Source organism: Perna viridis, chromosome 8 (genome assembly GCF_037379345.1).
Source record: "Perna viridis isolate PV_CMFRI_1.1 ecotype Kerala chromosome 8, ASM3737934v1, whole genome shotgun sequence".
Taxonomy (NCBI): domain Eukaryota; kingdom Metazoa; phylum Mollusca; class Bivalvia; order Mytilida; family Mytilidae; genus Perna; species Perna viridis.
In genome coordinates, this window is record NC_142452.1 from 3,621,093 (window position 1) to 3,647,590 (window position 26,498).

The window sequence follows — 26,498 nt, forward strand, 5'->3', positions numbered from 1 at the left end:
CACGAGAAGATCGGATCGTGTTATTTAAAGGGGAAGAAGAACACTTTATGGAACAGACAATTGAGCAGGAACCGGTTTCGAAAAACAGACGACACCCCGACGAATGGAACAATGAATATGAACTGTAAATAAAATATAAAAGAAAAAACATCTTGTTGTGCAATAAAACTATACTAAAGAATGACCTCCTTACAATACAGGGTAGCTCAAAACCGATAACACCTATTAAAACCGTTAGCGACAGCATAACAAACATATTTACTATCAGAGCCACATAACACGGGTCAAAGTGTAAGTAACTTGAAACTATACTATGGCAATAAAAAGTTCAATCTCTTTATAAAAAACATCATACAATACTTAAACAAAAATGGGCGAATGAAACAGACCACGAATTCCTTAGTTGAATGGTTTACCCCCATAACGGGTCAAATCTAGTACACGCGACATGTAGACATTGAAAATATGAAAAAGAAATCGGTTTACCCGATAGAGCCCCATAGAAATGAAAAGGTGGAATCCATCTGTTATAGGTGATGAATGAGTCGACTATAAAAATCTGAAATGAAAGGCAATGCACCATTCAAAAGCTATTAAAGTTCAGATTGTACAACGTGTAAACCTTACAACGGTCAGGATAATCTTTAGTGGTTAGTCAAAATTTCAAACTGAATACAAAAATATTAAAACCAAAATAATTAAAACAATGATAAAATTAATGTCCGAGGGGTAAACATTGCACAACACGTCCTTACACCTGTAATGTATTCATAAAGCACAATAAAAACGGTTAAAAATCAATACATGGGCTATTGAAATCACCAGTAAAATGGGAAGTTTCAAACATCTGTCTAATCTTTGAGACATCTATTAAAATTACAAAATCCATTGAACACAAAGAAATTCAAATCAAAATTTAAAATCTATTCAAAGTGCCCACATAATTTGACATTTTTACACAAAGTCAATGAAATAACAAAAAGAAAAAAAAAATTACAAAAAATTATTTAAAAACCAATTAACGATAATAAAAGTGTATCAATATAAACAAAGATAACTCTTGTCATAATACACCACCCTTTTTTATATTTATCTGCTTACACTATACTGACATTAATTAAGATACTTAATGAGGATACCTATGGAGGTACCAGTATCGTATTGCATATCCCTGAGCGGGTGTACGTCAAAACATGGGGACCATAAAAATATAGTGCATTTTCTTTTTGCCTCTCTACAAACTAATGTTTCGTCAAAAGATATGAACAATGAATTATAAAATAGAGCAAACATCACACTGTAAGATGAAGAACTTTTTTAAAAGAAAATCTAACATAATAATATAAAAATGTTCCATTGAATAGGTTGGTTTGGCGAGTGCAAAACGAAAGTGAAAGTAGGGAAAATGACTATTTATAGTTCAAGACTAATTTTCTGTCCGATCTTCGTAGACTCACCCTATTTTCTTTGCGTGAAATTATTTTTTCACATGTCCTTAGAAATGCTACATAAGTGAAAGTTTTATTGAATCAATTTACATATTTTTTTTTTAAATCCTAAAAATATGCACTTCACTATAGAAGTCTATGGGAAAATTAATACGATACTGAAACCTGGAGGTCGTTTTCCCCCTCTCAACCTTTAAGAACTCCTTTCCTACATCAAAAGGTTCCCATGCTCCCCCTTATTGGTCCTCCCGGTCACGTAGTCTTGGACAAGCTGCCATCAAAAGGTCAAACTAGGTCATGTATGACGATCGATACTAGACCGTTAGTCATCACATTGCACATCCAGGTGTCCATTATGTTGAAAACTGATCCTCACAGACCTTCCGCTCGAGTGCACATTTACAATAGAAAAAGGTCATTAAAGTGGTCTAGAGTGACGTCATTGACTACTAACATGACATAGCAAAGTTCAACACATCCATGGAAGTACACCTTCAGGAAAGAAGCATTGTAATGTATATGTATATAACTTGTCTTATTATATTTAAATCTAGACCTTGGTTTCTGAGAAAAAGTACTTCAACTCTCAAAAACAAGTACCCTCCATTTTCTATATGTATAGTAGAGGAAATATCCTCAATCATTTTATCCTATAATTTCAGTGAATGTTTATGGTGATACCCTTCCTTCCTTCCTTCCTTATGCAGAGGAGTTCCCGTATCTTAATTTCTACTAATTTTCACCACTAAATGGAATTTAATGAAATTTTCATAGAATCTTTTAGTTGCGCAAATTGAATATTTGAGTTACAGGAGCACAGCGGCACCCCTATAAAAGAAGTACCGGAGTGCCCCAGCTCCCTGGGCATCAATTGCTGTTAAATACCAATTTGTTTTCTAGCCAGTGTAAACATTTTCAAGACAAAAACGAATTTGCTCTTCGGACAATACGTCCATACTTGCTCCTCGGGCATTACCAGTCTGTGTCCACACTTATAATAATTGAAAACAAAACTAAGACCAAGTGCGCACAGTCTAGCAACTGAAACGGTTAGGTAGTGTAAACCCATACATGTGAAGATAAAGTGGATGGTCAATGTCACTTTTTAATCGATTGTCCCATATATAATTCACTCAGGGACAAATTGTTCACACTATTTGATAAAAGTTCTAACCCACCTTCAAAAAAGTCTGTATAATTGATTATATGTTATATTATGTTTACTTGTTTCGTTGTATTATTTGTCAGTTGTTAATAGTCTTTATTTTGATTCAGTTTATGTATAGTCATTGACAGCGATGTTTATGGCCACGCCCCACACATTTCGTATTCATTGAAGGCTATGTTGTACACAAAATTTTATAAAATGTTGCGGGTTGTGTCTTTATAATAACATTTTAGGCGACGAGTGTATAAAATATTTTTTTACCAAGTTGATATCCCCATCGAAACTTTTATTTTTGGGCATGCAAAAGCTTTGGGGAATTTGATATAAATCTCAGTTTCATAAATGAAAAAGCTATTGAGCAGCGTACCATTGGAAGACTGCTTAACATGCAGTTATCGAAAAAATCTCTGTAATGAATAAAAATATAATTGTTAGTTATATTAACACGCTTTTGTGTTAAATGTGAGAACAGAAAATTAATTAATTTAACGTTCATAGAATGTATACATCCCTTCACTGTATTATTATTCGACTCTGTTATAAAAAATATAACAAAACATGAATATATTAATGGCCATTGGATCTCGTTATTGCTTTGACATAATCCCCTTGCCGTCAATGTGTCACGACATTTCCCTTCTTTGTAATGATTCAAAGGTTATATTTTCAACACAACGAATTACATTCACGCGCGTGTTAATGACTGGTGTAAACTTCAAAAAACTCAGATAACATGATTTGAATGTCTAGATATTAGCTGTTTTATGTGCGACAACTTTGACCGGACATATAGACTCATGAATTATTCGACAAAACTGTAATAGCGACCAGATTTTAATCACTCCTATTTCTCACATTTCCGCCACAAGTATTTTGAAACATGCTTTAAAGGCTTAAAGTCATGCACTTACCTGCTTGAAATTCAGACTAAAATCAGGTAAGCCATGCTCAATTTAACGTTAAGTTTAAAAGAACACACAAGAAGAAAGTAAGAATATAGGAATAATGATATTGAATCAGAAACTACAAGCTGATTAAAGATACTAAAAGCTGTTACCACATCTTGCACGTTATGGTATAAATTGTGGCCATTACACATAGCTCAATGGTAAGAGTGTTCGTTCATGTCTTTAGCGAATGTAATAATAAACGCGCAAAGAAAATATCAAGTAGGCCTGTACGCTAACCACCCCCAACCACCCAAAAAAAACAAACTAAAAATAATTATACAAACTCCTAAGTCGCGCTTAAAAAGTAACTAATTGACTCGAAGTTTACTTAATTTTACGCGTAAAATACAAATTACGCGCAAATGTGTGATCTAACGCGGCTTCGATACTACCGGTATATGAATTCATATTTACGTTATTTATTATGCGTTATTCATTTTGGTTCATATTTACTTACACTTATATATGAATTCTCAATATATATATATATATATCTATTACGCGTTATTCATTTTGGTTCATACGTACTTAGTATAGGTGAATTCATAAGGCATTACATTTATAACGCGTTATTCATTTTGGTTCATATTAGCTTAAGTAGACAAATCATGAGCCAGCACTCCACAGTTTAGTTTAGTTTCGCACTTTTGGCTAGGGATGAAAAATGACATAAATGGAAACCAGTAGTTGCTATAGTGATTAAAAATGAAGAATCTATTGTTGATAAAACATTTTCTGAAAAAAAGGGGACTTTTAAAAGTATTTTGCAATGTTTTATATATATTCAATGTTGAAGGGCTTTTTTTCAATGACAATTTGACTTCATTGTGAAAGTGAAAGTAAGTCAATTTTTTACCATGCTAAATTTAATAAGTGGATTACAAAGTGAAATAGCTCAAAATCTAACCGGCGATGCCCATATGAGGAAGGGGTTTTTGAAGGGAAAAGTTTGAACAGTTTCAGGGATTGAAATAAAAATTTCAGATATTTTGCGGGAAATTTGATATTTTTAAACCTGATTTTATGAACTTTTTTGCAAATTTTCGCATATTTTTGCATGGTTTCTATGGTAACCCTATATGCTGTGGGTAATTTGTTTCCAGAAAATTTTTACTGCATCCTGAAGGCCTTGGCTTGAGCTATTTCTAGATATATAGATTTGCAGATGCTTGACAATTTTTTAAAGTGATAAATGTTACAAAGCATCAGATTTCAAGACCAAAATTAGACAGTTCTACAATACTGTGGAGTGCTGGCTGAATTAGAATTTAGTAAAAATTATCCGGAAGACTACATGTTACTTTTCCGTTTTAACGCATAAATTTTGCATGTGGTATACGGGTAATTTTATCATGCCAATGACATGAATCGCCACTTTTTCTTTGGCGGTCGCCTCGAAAGTTCTATCAAACAAACAAACAAAAATATTTTATTGCCCGTGAGGGCAAAGCAATTAGATTACATGCTTTGATTAAATTGATTTCCATCATTAAAAGAGCATTGTTACAAACATAAACAAACAAAAAAAAAAAAAAAAAAAAAAAAAGAAAGAAAACGCATTATTTGTGTTGCTTCATGCTCTCCTCTTGTCGGACTTGACCACCCTCAATGCGTATCAAGGCGGATGTCAGGAAGGCATGACAGGGACTCGTTACAAGACTGTATAGATCATATACATTAGCAGGGCCTCGATATATATAAATATTCATTGCAAATTGTTTAATTGGTTCCTAATCTGGTTCCCTGGTCAATATCATAAGCGACCCAAAGATCGCTAAAATGTACCTCTTTTTTATAAAAAAAAATGTAATATTACCCAGTTTCCGATTCAAACGCAGAGGCTCTTTACAATTCTTTGACTATATAGTTCATATGTATACATTATCAGGCCCCCGATCTATATAAGCCATTGACAGTTGTTTAATCTGATTCTTGGTAACCAGTTGCTTTGATTGATCGCAAGGGTAGAGTCGGAGCGCCGCGTTCAGTGGAGGAAGAAAAATAGTCATTTTTTTTCCACCGGAAAGATCAGCCCGTCACCGATTCTTTCGTGGTGGCGCTAGTATCGTCTTGGCAGTTGATCTTTGTTTACATAGTGCGGCTCTGATAATTGTGTTGATTTATTATAAATTATGAGAATTTAGATCCAGATAAACCGATTTGTTTTAACATTTTTCTATGCCCACTTTCTTCAAAATTACCTGGATAGTCAGGCGCTTCGCCGGCGAGAGTTAAGGAAAAAATATGGCGGGTAAATACCACTCTCCGAAATAACTGACACAATTGGATCCCCGGGATTGTTTTTACAAAATACGACAATAAGTAGGACGGCAAAATGTGTATGTAGTCTCTCGATTCCAGATACACCCATCATTATTAACTCCAAACATGATAATTCATATTTTGACGGCTTGGCACAATGGACGAGGTCATTTTTTGTTTTGTTTTTCTAGACTATAGATGTAAATCAGACAACTGAATGTTGATTGTAGTATCTTTGGTATTTAACTGGTTTCCATCTACCTTTGTACACAAAAGGTAGATATTTGAGATTCTGTTGGTGTACTCTGTTCTAACAAATATACAGGCTTCTTTAAATACCATAGAAATTGAGGACAAAACATTCAGCTTGTATTTATGTTATTTTGGTAACAAATTTCTGGTCTTATTGCATTGCCGTTCTATTAAAATGTTTTATCTACATGAACATGCATCAACATACTACATGAAATAAAATATGACAGATAAGGTTATTGTAATTACATTTTTTTTCAGAAAAAGTAGCTACGTGTTGGCTGTTTTTCCTCTATGGTGAGAAGTCAAAATCACTCACTCAAACCAGCGATGGACATACTATAAAAAAGGGTCCAGTTACACTGTTTGTGAACTGGCATGAAAAAAAAATCTGGTTATAGAACTGTTCACCCATTAACAATATATATCATAGAGTAATCAAGGGAACCAAGTTTATAGCGGTTATAGAAAAGGATAAGGAAATACAAGTATATTTTTACATTTGTATACCATCACAATTTTAATATATTATCAGTTATTTTCATCAAACAACCAGTTTAAATAGAACATAAAATTAACAGAAGTAAGCTATAAGAAAAAGAATACCTGTCAGAAAGTTGTAGATTTTTTTATTTCAAGATATTTTGGACAACACTTCACCACTTATAAATATGCATGTGTAATCATTTGTTAAAACAATAAAATTACAAATGTATTGAAGTCTGGTATATAAAAATTCAATACTTGCCATGATGTATTTCTTCGTTTGTAACATGAATATTTAAGAACAAGATAAAACAAAATTAATTTAAGGAAATTATTAGCATCTCCAATTTAAAATTGAAAAGAAGCAGTCGTAGTTCGCTCAGGTTCCACATGCTAAGATTGAATACAGATTCATAGTTGTATTTTCAGCTTTAGAACAGAAATCCGTGTCAGTGTTTTTTTGTTAAAGTCCATATTTTAAGTTTCTAACACTGAGACACTTGTTATGTATGAATGTTGAATGCTGTTTTTCAAATACAAATGTACAGGTATGCACAAGTCAACATTCATTATTCGTGGTTTTTTTTTTTACATCTATGTGGTTTTTGTCAATCTGAGGTTACTGGTATTTATGCTATATGCCAACATATCAAAACAATTGATGAAGAGTAGCTATCCCTCTAACAAAGAGAATTCACTTTCCTGCAAGAACAAACATACTCAGTCTAAATATTTCACCAATTTGACAGTTATACATTACATTTTATATAGAAGTAATATATTTTGATATCTTGTATTTATTACAAATATGGACCTACATTGGAAGGAACAAATATCCAAGAAAGTCCTTTACAGAAAATCATTTCCCTTTCTTATATACTAGTACTACCTTCAGAAAACATGTCTAACATTGTGTAATAAAGGTATCTTTTAAATCCCATATATTAGTAGAAAAAGGTATCTATTGACTGATAAAATGTAATTATGCAGTAGTTTTATATGCATAATCATGAAAATTATAAAATAATGACAAATTTCTACAGTACAGTTGGATGTCAACAAGTGCTCATATTCTTTGTGTGTGTGTGTGTTGGTTTTTGGAGAACATTTAGTTCATGCTTCGAAAGCTCTGATTTTGGTCATGCAAAAAGCATCATTGATTGAAACATAGGATGGGAAAACTCTGCCATCTCAATGTATAATGAAGAAATACTTTATGGACGTAAAAAAGGTCCTCTTTAATTTTGTAAATCTCAGCTCCAGTACAACCTACTTCCCACATTTCCTTTTAAAAAGTGCATTTTTTATGATTTTCATTCATTATTTGTAATGCAGACCTAGCTTTCCAAAAATATAAGACGGTTGTTTAATAATTTAACTGGACAAAACAACCAACGTTTTCAAGGGATTCACAGAGATCACTGCAAAAGAGCCCCCCTCCCACCCAATTTATAAAAAGAATTAAATGTTCACGTCAATATGTCCTTCAACAGTAAAGGAAAAAATATGATTCAATCGAGAATGAATTACGAGAAAGGAAGCTGATTATGATAGCGAAAAGAATCATGAAACACATGATGAGCTATTGGGCTTTGGGTTAAGTATCTGTGACAGGACGGCCTGCCTGCGTGGTAGCAGGTAGTGATATTTAAGTGGCCAGTTAATTAACTTGGCCAAAGAATTAATTCTTTGGTCGAATCGGTTTGTCGCTGGCTTGTCACCGAGCGGTCTAGGGTTCGATCCTTGGCGGAGTATAATTTTGTGAGTCAAATCAAGCTCTCCCGTTACATTTGGTGCCCAACTAACAAACCCACGGGTTTGGTTAGCTATTGAGCTAGTGTTAGAGTCATTCGTGGTACGAAGACTCTTAAGGTGGAGAAAAATGTGGTAGGACGGCCTACCTGCGTTGTAGTAGGTAGTGAGATTTAAATAGCCAGTTAATTGACTTGGCCAAAAGATTAATTCTTTGGCCGAATCGGTTTGTTGCTGGCTTGTCACCGAGCGGTCTAGGATTCGATCCTTGGCGGAATATAATTTTGTGAGTCAAATCATGCTCTCCCGTTTCATATCATTTGTACATCACACTCGCAGAATGTATCTTTCTTCATAGCTTCAAATCGTTTTGTAACTTCGTCTAGAGGACCCAAAAATCAGCCTGTCGTTCGTCAATCATATCGAATGGAATATTTGTATCTGACAGTCCACCATTACTTCATCTTCGCTTTGCAATCACTTCAAAACAACCGCAAAATGTCGATTTTTTCCCCTCAACGTTCATATTTTCAACCACTTTATTTACTACGCTTCTCATGGAATGATGGGTAGTATATGGTATTTTTAAAAAGCTCTGCGTCATTCCTATCATAAAATAACATCATTGACCAATCAGAAGGCAGGGGATGCAATTGTGCCAGTTAAATATAGCCCAGGGGTATTCCTAACTTTATTTGACTTGACTTTTTATGAGCAACTGGGCGGGTGTTTCTAGAAAAAGCAGAGGACGCTTACCCTACCGGTGCACCTGGTCCATGCTCCCAGTTTTTAGTGGAGTCCGAGTTGCTCATTTGCTTTTGTTACTTTGCATGTATGATTTTAGTTACTTTATGTTCTTTGTTGTGTATGTCTGTTTTCCATGTCTGGTCTTTGTCCCTGGATTACATTCTTTTGATTACCCTATAACCTTGGTTCCCTTGATTACTCTTTGAAAGAAAATAATCCCGTCCCCCTTTTTGAAATGTATGTCCCGACAAATCGTTGCACCTTTAGGTTGAGTTTTTGCTCCAAAACACATCTTAAGTCTTTGAGAAACATTTCTTTTTAAATATTTTAGCGATTAACTCTGTGAAAAGGGTGTGTTTTATGCTTTTGCAGCAAGCATGTTCACATCCAGTTTCTTAACAACAAAACGCGAAACAAAAATTACATTGTCTCCCCTTTCCCGCGTGACCAATAAGTGGAACTCTCCTGTCAACGCGGCAGGAACCAAAATTCAAGCGGAAGTCACCCGAGTTTAGAGCATATCTCATTCGTGCCATTTCGGATGTTGAAAGTAAGCCAAAATCAGTGGCAGAAAATATTTGACGATTAGCGACTTTGATGTCTGTAGTCTTTGATTTCGTATTGATATGGCATTTTATGGAATAAAAACTATTTAATCCATAATTTTAATGTTGTACCACATAATCGTGAAATTTTCGTAAACGGTATTCCTTTTTTTTTTTACCTTTTTTTCAGGATCAGCAAATTTTCAGCAATGGCATTAATAACGCAAATAACGTGCATATTTATCATCACCGTAACCTCGGTAACAGTTAGTGGAAATTATCAAACAGATATACAAGACTGCTCTGACTTTTATGGTTTGGGAAGCAAAGACAGTGCCGTGTCATTGAAAGATTTTCAATATGACTGCCAAAACATATTTCTTCAAATGAAACCTAAACATCACTCCCCCAGAAATTTCACTACAGAAGAGAAAAATTACGTCAGATCATTATTTAGGAAACTTACAGCGGATATTTTAGCTGAAGGTGAAAATAAGAATCATCCAAACAGGATTCGTCGCCATGGAAACTATCGAATCCGGTATAGAAGAGAAGTGCGAGCGACACCATACGCTCATTGGCAAAGATATGTAACAGCAGTGAGGCGTTTGAAGTTTGATTTGGTAAGAGTTACAGAGACTGAAGTATGAATGACATGGAATACTTCAACATACATGTATGTTTTTAATAATAGTTGAAAAAAATGACAAACTAACAAAAAACAAAACAAAACAAAACAAAAAAAAAAAAAACCCCCACCCCCCCCCCCCCAAAAAAAAACAAAAAAAAACAGAAGAACCTTTTTATTACTCTGCAGTAAAAAATGCTATAAAAGCCTATTTGAGAGAGAAGTAGTGTAGAAAGCCCGCTTGAACACCTAAAAATTACTTTAAGACAGACAGACACACACACACACACACACACACACACACACACACACACCCCAAAAGTGTTAAGGTATATATTTCGTTCAGAAGTGTAACATATCCATGTAAGCATTTATTAAATCGTTTGTAAAACATTACTGGGACATAAAAACCCTCTCATCATTATATATAAGGTTAGTGATTAGTAAACGTAATTTGTTTTGTGACAATTAAGTCTTTGGAAGGTTTTAAGCATCAGCATTGCGACATTAACAAAAGTCTGTTAATTTAAAGCTGCATTAGCTGTCATTTTCGTAATTTTTTGTTTCTTTTGAAGTATACCTTAACTTTGAATTATTTCTACTAAATGGTACTTTTCTTGTACAATTTCATTTAATATCCACAAATAAAATGCATTAAATACAAGAAATAGGTGTATATATATTTATTTTCTTGCAAGACAAAAAAATCGACCTAGATAAGTTCGTATGCATGTGACTTCTGGTGACCTTAATCCGCACATGTGCTGTGAGGGTCGCTTCTTTATCAACAAGGATGCAACAAATCTGATTGCAAAGCGAAAGTGGTTATTCAACGACAAGGGGGACCGACGCACTCAAGCCGTAAAAGAAAAAAGTCCGAATATAAAGCAAGGATCCGGCTTAAATATGATCATTATTTATTTGAAAACTAATCAAGAAATAGATGAAATGAAATGAAAACAAGACACGTGCTTACCTGTGTATCAGTTGTTGTTATTTTTTTTTACCAAGGTTAAAGTATTTTAACCCTGGTGAATGTCCTGTCGGCAATCTTCGGAAGTAATGGCGAAAAATAATTAGATCAGACCTATTGATCTTATCTGATAAAAAAAAAAACGTTGTTATCACAATATTCTGTAGGTATTATCGACATAAATTGCTTCAATTGACTTGTTTCATTGAATCTGTAAAATTTAGTAGAATCAGAACTAAACAAAATTGGCAGCTAAAGCAGCTTTAAAAATGAGTTGTACAAATTTGTTTCTTAAAACTTGATACTCTCTTAAAGACTTTTAAACCAGATTCTGTTTTCTCTATAGAGTGGTGGGGAAGGACGGAGCAGATATGATACTATAGCGGATATTCATGGATTAGCTGTGATACAGGCGCACGAAGGGCCAAACTTTCTGCCATGGCACAGGCTATATCTCCTTATGTGAGTTGCGGAATTTTTATACATATACTTACGAAATAATATATTTTTGTATTCCATTTACAATTATGTTAATTTCCTAGACGCTTTGGGACAAATATTACCCATAGATTGTATCTTAATCCATGCATGTATTCTTCACCTTTAATATCAATTATGTTGATTAGAATGGATATTGAAACATGTTTCTTTATTCTAGATACGAAACTGCACTGAGTACTTCGCTACCTTACTGGGACTCCTCAGTTGACCAGTTTATGGAGGACCCTACTAAATCAATCCTATGGACGTCAAAATATTTTGGTAATGGGTTCGGAACGTTAGAAGTAGGGCCATTCGCTGGATTTCAGACACCAGGCGGAGCACTCATTCGGAACATTGGATCTGATGGAATGTTGTATGATAAGAGATTGATTCCAAGAATCTGGTCCAAAACTCGACTACGAGAAGTATCTGATCCAACTTCGGCTCCGGATGACGGAATCGAGGAACAGCATAACGGCGTCCATATTTGGGTGGATGGTCACATGAATAGTCTAGCCCTAGCACCCCATGACCCAGTGTTTTGGCTTCACCATTGCTTTGTCGACTATATATGGGAGGTATTCAGAATGTTACAGTTATCGCGTGGTATAAATCCAGCATTTGATTTTGTTCCTACCAATAAAACAGGCCACAACCCAGACGAAGAAGCATTTGGAATTGAAGGTTATATCAATCGCGACGGATACTCTGACAGAATAGCTCGCCTCGTTCGGTACGACCCAATGCCACGCTGTCCGCTTTGTGGTGGTAGTCCGGACATGTACTGTGATATTAGCATCGGATATTGTGTGTCAAGAGAGCAACCAAACAATACATATCAAGGCAGTCAAGCATTAGCAAGAAAAATTGCCAGGGAAAATGGTTTAGCGGACGGGAAATTTGGCCCTGCCTTTAGGTTATTTAGACGCGACAAAAGGGTTCGGGGGGATTCAGTTACACTACATAAGAAAAAAAAGATAATTGTTTGGGTAAAAAAATCGAAAACAAAACGACAGGCATATAGAACAATCGAACCAAAGTGGTGATGTCAAAAACATGTGTAGCTAGTGATTAAGAGTTTAATGTTTCCAGTTTTGAAAAATGGGAAAATTACTTTTAGTTGGAGTCATCGGTTAATATATATTATACGTTATGAAAAACAGAAAAAAAAATCGGTGTTTCGGTTTAAATAAATTATACGTTATAAAAAAAAAAAAAAAAAAAAATTCAGTTTGTGTCTCCGATAATTTTTTTTATTACATGTATATCTAATGAGATAACACTTTTAGGTCACCTGTTTCTGGAAATTAAACGTTATGCAAATACGTACGGGTTTTCGGTTATTTTGAAGATAAAGCGTTGTGAAAAAAAAAAAAAAAAGAAATCAAAGAAAAAAAAATACTTTAGGGTTTCCCGTTATTGTAAATTTTATGTTATGAAAAAATAGGAAAAATACATACTTATGAGTGTCCGGTAAAAATGGACTAATTTGGAGTTTCCAGTTATTACAAAACGTTTTACATCCAATGTTTATTATCAGAGGTAGACGTAGAAAATAATAGCAGTGATAAGACCTATACTGCTACCACACTCTCCAAAGAAAAAATTGTAAAAATTGTGGAAAACCATAAATCTGTGCTATCCTGTATTGGTCTCTCTACCAAGGACTATGACCGTGATTTACCGTCTATGTACTGGATTCCTAAACTCCACAAGAATCCATACAAACAATGTTACATAACTGGATCTGCAAAATGTACCCCCAAACCTCTTTCAAAACTTTTAACTTCTATACTCACAGCTGTCAAAGAGGGGTTGCAGTCCTACCACAACACTTGTTACTCCCGTAGTGGTATTAATTCAATGTGGATCCTGAAAAATTCGAAAGATCTTTTGGAGACAATCAATTCAAGACTATTATCAGAATATAATAGCATTAAAACCTATGATGTTTTAACACTGTATACTTCTATTCCACGTACTCAGTTAAAATCCCGACTTAAAAACATTATACATTGTAGTTCTTCCAAAAAGATGGTACAACTAGATACAAATATATAGTTCTTGGTAGAGATTCCTCATACTTTGTAAGAAATAATTCCAAATCATCTTCCAAATATACAGAAGAAGATGTTTACAAAATGCTGGAATTTTTAATCGACAACATATTTGTCCAGTGAGGTGGACGCGTTTTTCAACAAACGGTCGGCATTCCAATGGGAACTAATTATGCTCCTCTACTTGCTGACCTATTCCTTCACTCTTATGAGGATGACTTTATGGCTGATCTGATCCGAAAGAAAGAATATCGTTTAGTTAAAGCCTTTAATCTCAGTTTCCGTTATATAGATGACGTATTATCATTAAACAATCCTAACTTTGGGGATTTGATACATCGCATCTACCCCAAAGAACTTGAAATAAAGAATACTACACACTCTGTAAGGTCAGCTTCATATCTTGACCTACACTTAGAAATCGATGGTAAAGGAAAACTATTGACCAAACTTTACGACAAACGTGATGACTTTTCATTCAGAAATGTCAACTTTCCTGTCATCTGTGGCAACATCCCTTCAGCACCTGCGTATGGAGTGTTCATATCACAATTTATACGTTATGCCAGAGCTTGCCGAGACTACACAGACTTTATGTATCGCGCTAGAATTCTAACAAATAGGCTTATGGAGCAGGGTTATGTTGCTACAAGATTGAAGTCATCACTACAAAAGTTTTATGGCCGTCATCGTGAACTCGTGGATCGTTACAGTGTATGCATCTGCGCCATGAAAACTGATTTGTTTAACATGTCATGCTTTCCAGACTTGACTTTTTATTTATGAGGAACTCGGCGGGTGTTTCTAGAAAAGCAGAGGACGCTTACCCTACCGGTGCACCTTGTCCATGCTCATTTGCTTTTGTTATATTGTATGTATGATTTTAGTTACTTTGTGTTCTTTGTGGTGTGTGTCTGTTTTCCATGTCTGGTCTTTGTCCCTGGATTTCATTTTTTTGATTACCGCTATAACCTTGGTTCCCTTGATTACTCTTCCTAAATCACACGTCATGAACAATCGAGAAAAATACTTTGGAGTTGAGGAGCCCTGAGTTATTTAGATTATACGTTATGAACAATAGGGTTACCGGTTATTGTAAGTTATATGTCATGAAAAATAGATAAAAATACTTTGGTGTGTCCGATTATTGTGTATTATACATTGTTCAAAATCGAAAACCTACAGTGAGTTTCTAGTCAAACTCTATATATCCACTTATGTCAATGCAGGAATTAAAGTTTAGTTTTCAAGGATATGCAGAAAAATTCTCATATGTTTTTAATGTTCAGCTACTTCAGGACCAAAATACCTGAAACGTGTAGGAACGAAAGAAATGAAAAAAATATTGGTTCCATATGATCACATAAATAAAAAGCAGACGCTTTTCATGAAATTACAGGGGCTCGCACCCACTATCAAATATGCAGCCCGACTAGGATTCGTGCTTATATACTAGTGTGTGCTATATATTCGATAGTGGAACAAGCCCCTGCGAAGAAATCTTGGGAAAAATAATATGCATGTTTGTTTAAATCAGATTTTGATTTTATATGTTTCCATACAAGTAAAGCACAAGTACACTTACCTATTTTAAAATATGTTAATTTACCTGTGTAACTCATTGACCCCATTGGTATAAAAGTAAAGCGAACTACAACAATTGATCGATAAATGTACATAACACAATATTTCACATACCAAGGGTCACAATACATTTGGAAATTTTTAAAAATCTGAAAAAACACCCCAAAAAGACCCTATGAAATAATACAAAGACCTCGTCAACAGTCATAAAAGAAAGATTAATGATGATTCAAGTAAACATCTGTTTCTTCAAAGGCCAGTACAAAATAAATTAACCGTTTTATCGTGAGAAATGATAAATTGTTACATGAGGTTAAACTCGTGTTTTTATTTTTTATAATTCATAGTGGAAAAAATTCAAATGTACAACCTTGGGAAATTAATAATCTAGAATTCACTATCGCTATAATACGACAGGATTGATGAGGAATTAACTACTGCTATAGTACTACAGGGTTGATGAGTTCACTTTCGAAATATAGGACTACAGGGTTGACGAATATACACTGTCGCTATAGTACTACAGGATTGATGAAGAATTCGCTATTGCTGTAGTGCTACATGATTGACGAAGAGTTCACTACAGGGTTGATGAAGATTTCACTTTGCTTTAGTACTACAGAGTGGATGAAGACTACACTATCGCTATATAGTACTGCAGGGTTGATGAGTAATTCACTATCACTATAGTACTACAGGGTTGATGAAGAATTCACTATCCCTATAGTACTACAGGGTTGATGAAGAATTCACTATTGCTATATTACTACAGGGTTGATGAAGCATTCAATATTGCTATAGCACTACAGGTTTGATGAGGAGTTCAGTATCGCTATACAGTACTACAGAGTTCATGAATAGTTTACTGTCGCTATAGTACTACATGGTTGATGAAGAGTTCACTGTCGCTATAGTACTACAGGGTTGATGAAGAGTTCAATATTGCTATAATACTACAGGTTTGATGAGGAGTTCACTATCGCTATACAGTACTACAGAGTTCATGAATAGTTTACTGTCGCTATAGTACTACATGTTTGATGAAGAGTTCACTGTCGCTATAGTACTACAGGGTTGATGAAGAGTTCAATATTGCTTCAGGACTACAGGGTTGATGAAGAGTTCACTATTGCTATAGTACTACAGGGTTTATGAAGAGTTCACTATTGCTATAGTACTACAGGGTTGATACAGAGGTTACTATCGCCATATAGTACTACATGGTTGGCGAAGAGTTCACTGTCGCTATAGTACTGCAGGTTTGACGAGTTCACTATCGTTATATAGTACTACAGGGTTGATGAGTTCACTTTCGAAATATAGTACTACAGGGTTGACGAAGAGTTCAATATTGCTATAGTACTACAGGGTTGAAGAAGAGTACACTATCGCTATATAGTACTACAGGGTTGACGAATAATTCACTGTCGCTATAGTACTACAGGGTTGATGAAGAATTCACTATTGCTGTAGTGCTACATGATTGATGAAGAGTTCACTATCGTTATATAGTACTACAGGGTTGATGAAGAGTTCACTTCGCTTTAGTACTACAGAGTGGATGGAGACTACACTATCGCTATATAGTAATGCAGGGTTGATGAGTAATTCACTATCACTATACTACTACAGGTTTGATGAGGAGTTCACTATCCCTATACAGTACTACAGAGTTCATGAATAGTTCACTGTCTTTATAGTACTACATGGTTGATGAAGAGTTCACTGTCGCTATAGTACTACAGGGTTGATGAAAAGTTCAATATTGCTTCAGTACTACAGGGTTGATGAAGAATTCAATATTGTTATAATACTACAGGGTTGATGAGGAGTTCACAGTCTTTATAGTACTGCAGGTTTGGTGAGTTCACTATCGTTATATAGTACTACAGGGTTGACGAATATTCACCGTGGCTATAGTACTACAGGGTTGATGAAGAATTCACTATTGCTGTAGTACTACAGGATTGACGAAGAGTTCACTATAATTATATAGTACTACAGGGTTGATGAAGAGTTCACAGTCTCTATAGTACTGCAGGTTTGGTGAGTGTTTGGTGAGTGTTTGGTGAGTTCACTATCGCTATATAGTACTACAGGGTTGACGAATAATTCACTGTCGCTATATTACTACAGGGTTGATGAAGAGTTCACTGTCGCTTTAGTACTACAGAGTTGATGAAGACTAAACTATCGCTATATAGTACTACAGGGTTGATGAGTAATTCACTATCACTATAGTGCTACAGGGTTGATGAAGAGTTCACTATCCCTATAGTACTACAGGTTTGATGACGAGTTCACTATCGCTATACAGTACTACAGAGTTCATGAATAGTTTACTGTCGCTATAGTACTACATGGTTGATGAAGAGTTCAATATTGCTTCAGTACTACAGGGTTGATGAAGAGTTCAATATTGCTATAATACTTCAGGGTTGATGAAGAGTTCACTATTGCTATAGTACTACAGGATTGACGAAGAGTTCACTATAATTATATAGTACTACAGGGTTGATGAAGAGTACACAGTCTCTATAGTACTGCAGGTTTGGTGAGTGTTTGGTGAGTTCACTATCGCTATATAGTACTACAGGGTTGACGAATAATTCACTGTCGCTATATTACTACAGGGTTGATGAAGAGTTCACTGTCGCTTTAGTACTACAGAGTTGATGAAGACTAAACTATCGCTATATAGTACTACAGGGTTGATGAGTAATTCACTATCACTATAGTGCTACAGGGTTGATAAAGAGTTCACTATCGCTATATAGTATTACAGGGTTGATGAAGAGTTCACTATCCCTATAGTACTACAGGTTTGATGACGAGTTCACTATCGCTATACAGTACTACAGAGTTCATGAATAGTTTACTGTCGCTATAGTACTACATGGTTGATGAAGAGTTCAATATTGCTTCAGTACTACAGGGTTGATGAAGAGTTCAATATTGCTATAATACTTCAGGGTTGATGAAGAGTTCACTATTGCTATAGTACTACAGGATTGACGAAGAGTTCACTATCGTTATATAGTACTACAGGGTTGATGAAGAGTTCGCTATTGCTATAGTAATACAGGGATGATGAAGACTTCATTAACGCTATATAGTACCACAGGGTTGATAAAGAATTCACTATCTCTATAGTACTTATAGTACATATTTTATTCTCTGTTTGCAGAGTTACCCCCCGGAAGAGCAGATATAATTTCGAAGTTTTTCTAGTCGAAGTTCGTATTCGGGTGCAGAAAAAAGAGGTACCTCGAATGAAAATGGAATCCCCAGCAGACAAACACACAGGTGTTCCTAAAATTTACAGGGTGTTTCAATTTGTTGGTAGGTTACATAAGGATGATTTTCATTTGTATCCCGGGAAAAGAAAATTTATGGAAGGGTCAGTAGAACGAGAAATTCCTTTTGACTTTCGAGATTTCTAAAGTATCGTCGATATCGGGTGGAAAACCTTACGTGTTCCGAATAGACACCTGCTCCAAAGGGAGATAAATGTTGACAAAATGTTGGTCCGCAAGTCGGGAATAGTACTACAGGATTGGTGAAGAGTTCACTATCACTATAGTACTACATGGTTGATGAGGAATTCACTATCGTTATAGTACTACAGGGTCGATGAAGAGTTACGAGGACATACTCTACAGTTATGGCAGTTCAGTGTATGCGATGTTATGTTTTATGGAACAGTTAAAAGAGATATTGACCGAGGCCTACGGCAGTGAGCTGTCAGCATTGTTTTATTACATTTCTTTATATATTTATTAAAATAGAATTTCCTACTCAGGTAGTGAGTAACTCTACATCTTGATTTTTAAAACAAATATTTTGATATACATGTACGATTAGTGTGGTCGTGTCAAGTGCGTATATTTTTTTAAAGATGCATTAGCTGTCATTTTCGTTAATTTTTGCTTCTGTTGAAATGTGCCTTAACTTTGAATTGTTTCTACTAAATTGTACTTTTCCTGTATGATTTAATTTGATATCCACAAATAAAATGCATTAAATACATGAAATAAGTGTCGATATATTTATTGTCTTGCAAGACAACAGTCAATCTAGATAAATTCGTATGCATGTAACCTCTGGTGACCCTAATCCGAGCATGTGCTGTAAGGGGTGATTCTTTGATAAAACATCTAACTGCAAAGCGAAAGTAGTTAATCAACGGCCAGGAAGACCGACAGACTTAAGCCGTATAAGAAAAAAGTTCGAATATAACGCAAGGATCCTTTTGTAATTTACGTACTGTGATATAATGTGGCACAAATGTGGTCAGTAATTGCCATTATTTATTTGAAAACTAATTAAAAAAATAGATGAAAGACGCGTACTTACCTGTGTATCCGTTATTGTTATTTTTTAACAAAGGTGAATGTATTTTAACCCAGGTGATTGTTCTGTCGGCAATCTTCGGAAATAATGGCGAAACATAATCAGATCAGAGCTATCGATCTTCTTTGATTAAAAAAAAAAACCAACATTCTGTAGGTATTTAAATATCTATTTGTTTCGGATGTCAATGTAAAAGTGGACAAATTTAGTACAGACAGATATTTGACCAATTTATGTTGACATCGATTGTGAAAATTTTACCATGCACAGAAAACAATTTTTATGTGATTATAAACAGTCGACGTCAGCACGTGCAATAGCACAAAATATGGGTGTAATAGAAATATATTGTTTAAATTGAAACTATAAAATACGAAATGTGATGATCGTCAAAAATCGATCACAACGAAGACGTATGGTTATCATCGAACAAACATTTGCATCCTTGTGTTTTTCTATTGTTTGAAAGAGTCATCAAGGAAACCAAGGTTATAGCAGTAATCAAAAGAATGTAATCCAGGGACAAAGACCAGACATGGAAAACAGACATATACAACAAAGAACATAAAGTAACCACAACCATACATACAAAGCAACAAAGGTAAATGAGCAACTCGGACTCCACTAAAAGCTAGGAGCATGGACCAGGTGCACCGGTAGGGTAAGCGTCCTCTGCTTTTCTAGAAACACCCGCCGAGTTGCTCATAAAAAGTCGACCCAGAGAAAAGACGAAAGAGGAAAGGAAAACGTTGAACTAATAAGTTTTCATGGTACAGATGGATACATCATAACGATCTACGAGTTCATGATGACATGGTACAGATGGATACACTGTGACGATCCACGAGTTCATAATGACATGGTACAGATGGATACACTGTGACGATCCACGAGTTCATGATGACGACCATAAAACTTCTGTAGTGATGACCAGTCTTGTAGCAACATAACCCTTTCCAGAAGCCTAATTATAAGAAGTCTTCGATATAAAAAGTCTGCGTAGTTACGGCAAACTCTGGCATAACGTATAAGTTGTGATATGAAAACTCCATACACAGGTGCTGAAGGGATGTTGAAAATAAGACGCTTGAGAACGAAAACAATAGAAAGTTATAAAATTATTAATATCTCAGTCGTCCTGTATTTAATAAGGTCTTGTAACTATGAAAAATAATTAGTATAACTTCAGGTACACCAGTCCGGGGTAGACAAACGAGGAAAGGAAAACTATGACCCGTTGAATAAATCTGTTTTCATGGTGCTGATGGATACACCATAACGATCCACGAGTTCATGATGACGACCATAAAACTTCTGTAGTGATGACTTCAATCTTGTAGCAACATAACCCTGTTCCAAAACCCTATTTGCTAGAGTTCTAGCGCGATAAGAAAAGTCTGCGTAGTTTCGGCAAGCTCTGGCAAAACGTATGAGTTGTGATATGAAAACTCCATACGCAGGAGCCGAAGGGATGTTGCCACAGATGAAAGGAAAGTTGACAATTCTGAATGAAAACTATTATGCTACATTACTACGGGGCGCCGAAAGGGACTATTGTGGTTTGTACTCAAAATTCAATTTTGTGCAGACAAAAGTGAATTTTTTTCAACAAAAATGAATTCTGATTAACAAAATTTGTAACGAATTAACAAATTTACTACAAATTTTCAATTTTGTGTCACATAATTTACTTTTGTGAGACAAAATTCAAAAGGCTATTTTGTATCACAAAAGACAATTTTGTGTCACAAAATTGAATTTTGTGAGACAAAATAAAATTTTGACACAAAAGTCTATTTTGTATGCAAATTAGTTTACAGAATCATTTGGTTTTGCAAATGAGGTCTCTCATCACGATTTTTTAAGAAGGTTTCTCATTGGATAAAGTAATTGCGTACCACTGTATTGCAGTGAATACTTTAAGTTTGTAATACACGTGTACATGATACTGCACATTTTGAATTCATTTGCATATCCAAAGGATTCTGTAAAATAATTTGCATACAAATTGACTTTAGAGACACAGAATTGAATTGTATCTCACAGAATTGAATTTTATCACGCAGAATTGAATTTTGAGACACAGAATTGAATTTTGTCTCACAAATTGATTTTTGTGACACAACATTGATTTTGATTACAAAAAGATCAAGTCCCATTCGGCGCCCGTACATTACATCAGTTAAAATTTAAATATGGTAATCCAATAGATAAACTGAGAAAATATTTCATCACTATGATAAATATCCTTATTCATCACAAACGAAATCTTGTTTAATAATCCACAAAAATTTAAATACACAGGTGTGTGGTATATTTAGATTTGTTTTAATGGATTCCTGTGGAGGAGTAAACAAGAGAAATCAAGGGAATTAAGATTCTAGCGAAAATCAAAAGAATGTAATCCAGGGACAAAGACCAGACATGAAAAAAAAACACAACAAAGGACATAAAGAAATAAAGCAATACATACAAAGCAACTCGGACTCAACTAAAAACTGGAAGTATGGACCAGGTGCACCGGTAGAGTTAGCGTCCATACGCAGGTGCTGAAGGGATGTTGCCACAGATGACAGGAAAGTTGACAATTCTGAATGAAAAGTCATCACGTTTGTCGTAAAGTTTGGTCAATAGTTTTCCTTTACCATCAGTGTCTAAGTGTAGGTCAAGAAATGAGGTTGACTTTACAGTGTCTGTAATATTCTTTATCCTTTAAAATAGCGGAAATCAATAGAATTCCCCGAAACAAATATGTTGTCGATAAAAAAATTTAGCATTTTAAAAACATTTTCTTCTGTATATTTGGAAGGTGATTTGGAATTATTTTTACAGTATGAGGAATCTCTACCGAGAACTATATATTCGTATCTAGATGTACTTTTTTTTTCAGAAACAACGATGTATAAGTCGGGATTTTAACTGAGCATGGGGAATAGAAGCATAAAGTATTAAAAAATCATAGGTTTAATACTATTTTATTCTGATGATAATCTTGAATTGAGGGTCTCCAGAATATCTATCAAATTTTTCAGGATCCATATTGAATTAATACCACTGCGGGAGTAACAAGTGTTGTAGTAGGACTGCCAACCCTCTTTGACAGCTGTGAGCATAGAGGTTAAAAACTTGGAAATAGCTTTGGTGGTACATTTTGCAGACCCACCTATATAACGTTGTTCGTATGGATTCTATGCATTCGCAAACAAATATAAAAAAATACATACATAAAATATGAGAATACTCAATTGGCTAACAATTCCTCATTCAGTAACCTTTTGACGCTTCTGGTACTTGTTAACTGTGTGTTCCTAACATATATTCTTACTAGTATGAATATCTACTGTCGAATTTTGAGAATTTCATGTAAATAAATATCAATGACCAGATCAATAACAACATTTATTTTCAGGCGGCACAGGTTATTAGTAAGTAAGCAATATTTATTTATTTATAATCCTGTTTCATATCAACAATAATATAAGCTCTCATACGACTTATAAAATAAATAAATAGACACAAGACATACAAAGTATTAAAGCATATGAGCACACAGACATACATAAATAAATAAGACACGCAATGCAAAATAATCTACAGTTAATAAGCGAACTGAAGCAACATAAAGTAAGACTAAGCAGCTTAAAAGCACACAGTAGAAGCACTATAAACCTAAAGACAAAGACAGCACATGCATGAATATAAAAGCATACAAAGCATAAAACAGAAAAAAGCAAACTCCATATGATAGTCATCACCTAAGATTTACAGTTAGCACATAAACAGGAAGGACCTGTCCATGTATTTAGGAGGGTCTTGAACTGGTTCAGGTTAGATTGGTTCCTAATCTCAATTGGGAGACTATTCCAAATCTTTCGGGCTGAATACCTTAATGATTTAAGATCATGCCTTGTAGTTTGTACTCTGGGTATGTAAGCTGTGCTGGTGTACTTGAAGTTATACTAATTATTTTTCATAGTTACAAGACCTTATTAAATACAGGACTGAGTTATTAATAATTTTATAACTTTCTATTGTTTTCGTTCTCAAGCGTCTTATTTACAACATCCCTTCAGCACCTGAGTTTTCATATCACAACTTATACGTTGTGCCAGAGTTTGCCGTAACTACGCAGACTTTTTATATCGAAGACTTCTTATAATTAGGCTTCTGGAACAGGGTTATGTTGCTACAAGACTGGTCATCACTACAGAAGTTTTATGGTCGTCATCATGAACTCGTGGATCGTTACAGTGTATCCATCTGTACCATGTCATTATGAACTCTTGGATCGTTACGATGTATCCATCTGCACCATGTCATTATGAACTCGTGGATCGTTACGATGTATCCATCTGTACCATGAAAACTGAACTCGTGGATCGTTACGATGTATCCATCTGCACCATGTCATCATGAACTTGTGGATCGTTACGATGTATCCATCTGTACCATGTCATCATGGACTCGTGGATCGTTACGATGTATCCATCTGTACCATGAAAACTTATTAGTTCAACGTTTTCCTTTCCTCTTTTGTCTTTTCTCTGGGTCGACTTTTTATGAGCAACTTGGCGGATGTTTCTAGAAAAACAGAGGGCGCTTGCCCTACCGTTACACCTAGTCTATGGTCCCAGTTTTTAGTAAAGTCCGAGTTGCTCATTTATTTTTTGTTACTTTTTATGTATTATTTTGATTATTTTGTCGTCTTTATTGTGTTTGTCTGTTTACGTGTCTGGTCTTGGTCCCTGGATTACATTCTTTTGATTTCCGCTAGAATCTTGGTTCCCTTTATTACTCTTCCATAGGTTTCAAAAGCATCACTAACTGGAAGACGTTCGTTTCCGTTGACGCAAATCATTTATTGTTACTGAAACGGTAAAACATATCGACGAATTCTATTTTTATGTTTCTCACAGGACAGCTTTTATGTAGCAGGTTAAAGACTAACGTACCGTTAAAATATTAGTAGTTTTAATTTTATTTGGATTTTAATTCAGACGCGAAGAGAAAGCCGCTCGGTTCATTCTGAATGATATGCATACAGATCAACAATTAATTTTGAATGAATTAACTACAAGAGTCTATTCATCATAATCATTTCTTTCTGGTCTTAGAAGAGAACCTTTTAAACTTTTTAACTCATGTTCTGCTTTCATGAAAGTGAAGGGATCACTTTCGCATGTACCTTGCGATAGACAGAGAGATTCAATATTAGTTTGGGGATTTGGGAATATATCGCAAATAACCTGAATTTTTGTCATATTTTTTTTTAGAATATTTGTTGAAAGGAAATGTCCTGTTAACTCCAGTTTAAACCAATCTTTCATCAAGTTCTAAAATGCTATTTTATTTGCAATTAATAAACGATTCAACCTTATATCATTGTAAAATCTGAAGAGATAGATCGTTTAGTTCTCTGCCTTCATAGCTTAAAACCGGAACTTTATAATGTTTATACTGTATATAAATGATTGTCGCCTCTTCCCGGTGTATGTTGAAAAAAAACAAAGGTTTACATTTGCTTAAGTAATAAAGAAAAGTGCATTTAATTTTAAAATTCAAGAGTGCTTTATTTACATCGACAGGCTGACTTCACAGTGTCTGTAGTATCCTTCAACTCAAGTTTTTAGGGGTAGACGCGATGTATAAAATCCCAGAACCTACGATTGTTTAACGATAATACATCATCTATGTAGCGGAAACTGAGATTAAAAGATCTAGCTAAACGATTCAGATCTTTTAGATCAGATCAGCTATAAAGTCAATCTCATGAGAATGAAGGAATAGGCAAGCAAGTAGAGGAGCACAAATTGTTCCCATTGGAATGCCGACCATTTGTTGAAAAACGTGTCCATTACACTAGACAAATATGTTGTCGATAAAAAAATTCCAGCCTTTTGAAAATTTCTTCTTTACATTTCGAATTGTTATTACATAGTATGAAGAATTTCTACCAAGAACTACACATTTGTATCTTGGTGTACCATCTTCGGAGGAGTAACAAATGTAACATGACAGTTTAATTTCTAAAACTTTTTGAGAGAAATTTTGGAGTTATTTCCCTTTGGCCAGATCTAAAGCAGAAATGTGGTAAAGATAATATTTTGTAGTATTTTTATTTTTTGACTAAATAAAGTTATTATTTTTATTATTTCAAAAGAATTTTTGATTATTCATATTTTTCATAAATTAATAAATTCCATTTTTTTAAATCAAGTTTGAAAAATACAAGTACATATACGAGTCTGCGCACTCATCAGCGTTTATTTTCGGTGGACATTTTGAAAGTCTGTAAAGTCAAGGAAAACTATTCCTAAATAGCTGCCTTGATGAGGTTTTGTAATACCACAGAACATGTATTTTTTGTCAGAAGATGAAACACAGTCTACTATATAACTTTATTTAGGACGTTGCCATTTTTCGGAATCATGGAATTGATATTGAAACACACTTATTAGATTCACTTTTGGAGTAATTATCGTTGAATTGTTGGAACCATCTATTATCATGTTTATCATGTGACGATAAAAATGTTCAATATGTAAATCAGAAACCTCAAATAAACGTATATTATACAAACTTTATTATTTACGCCTGTGCATTACACAAAGGAAATCTTCAAGGTCCTCCTGACCATTAAACTATACATCCGCTACTGATGCCCGTGGAACCAATGAAAGTAACAATGTCCGATGGACGTGCTGATGAATAGTTGATTCTTTGTATTTTGATTAAAAGTCCAGTGTTATTCTGTATCTTATTCCTCATACATTAAAAGTCCATTGTTATTCTGTATCTTATTCCTCATAC

The 26,498-nt window shown here is 34.7% G+C and overlaps 1 protein-coding gene and 1 long non-coding RNA gene across 8 annotated transcripts; one reads left to right on the plus strand and one right to left on the minus strand.

The window, feature by feature from the left end:
• Window positions 1–1,874: 1,874 nt before the first annotated feature.
• LOC148608981 (tyrosinase-like protein 1) lies at window positions 1,875–13,037 on the plus strand. Of its 7 annotated transcripts, XM_088542756.1 has the most exons (5): window positions 5,671–5,905; window positions 6,342–6,377; window positions 9,801–10,233; window positions 11,558–11,673; window positions 11,870–13,037. In XM_088542756.1, the coding sequence occupies exons 3-5, from the start codon at window positions 9,820–9,822 to the stop codon at window positions 12,738–12,740; spliced, it is 1,401 nt and encodes a 466-aa protein (XP_088398882.1). In that variant the 5' UTR covers window positions 5,671–5,905; window positions 6,342–6,377; window positions 9,801–9,819; the 3' UTR covers window positions 12,741–13,037. The 7 variants fall into 7 exon arrangements, with proteins under 7 accessions (XP_088398885.1, XP_088398884.1, XP_088398883.1 ...); XM_088542759.1 differs by lacking the exons at window positions 5,671–5,905; window positions 6,342–6,377 and adding an exon at window positions 1,875–1,958; XM_088542758.1 differs by lacking the exons at window positions 5,671–5,905; window positions 6,342–6,377 and adding an exon at window positions 3,480–3,553.
• On the minus strand, window positions 6,703–26,484 carry LOC148608982 (uncharacterized). The gene is made up of 3 exons (XR_015914794.1): window positions 26,269–26,484; window positions 11,215–11,338; window positions 6,703–7,268 (listed from the first exon to the last, which is right to left on the minus strand). It is a non-coding gene; the product is annotated as an uncharacterized LOC148608982 (long non-coding RNA).
• Between the last annotated feature and the right edge of the window lie 14 nt (window positions 26,485–26,498).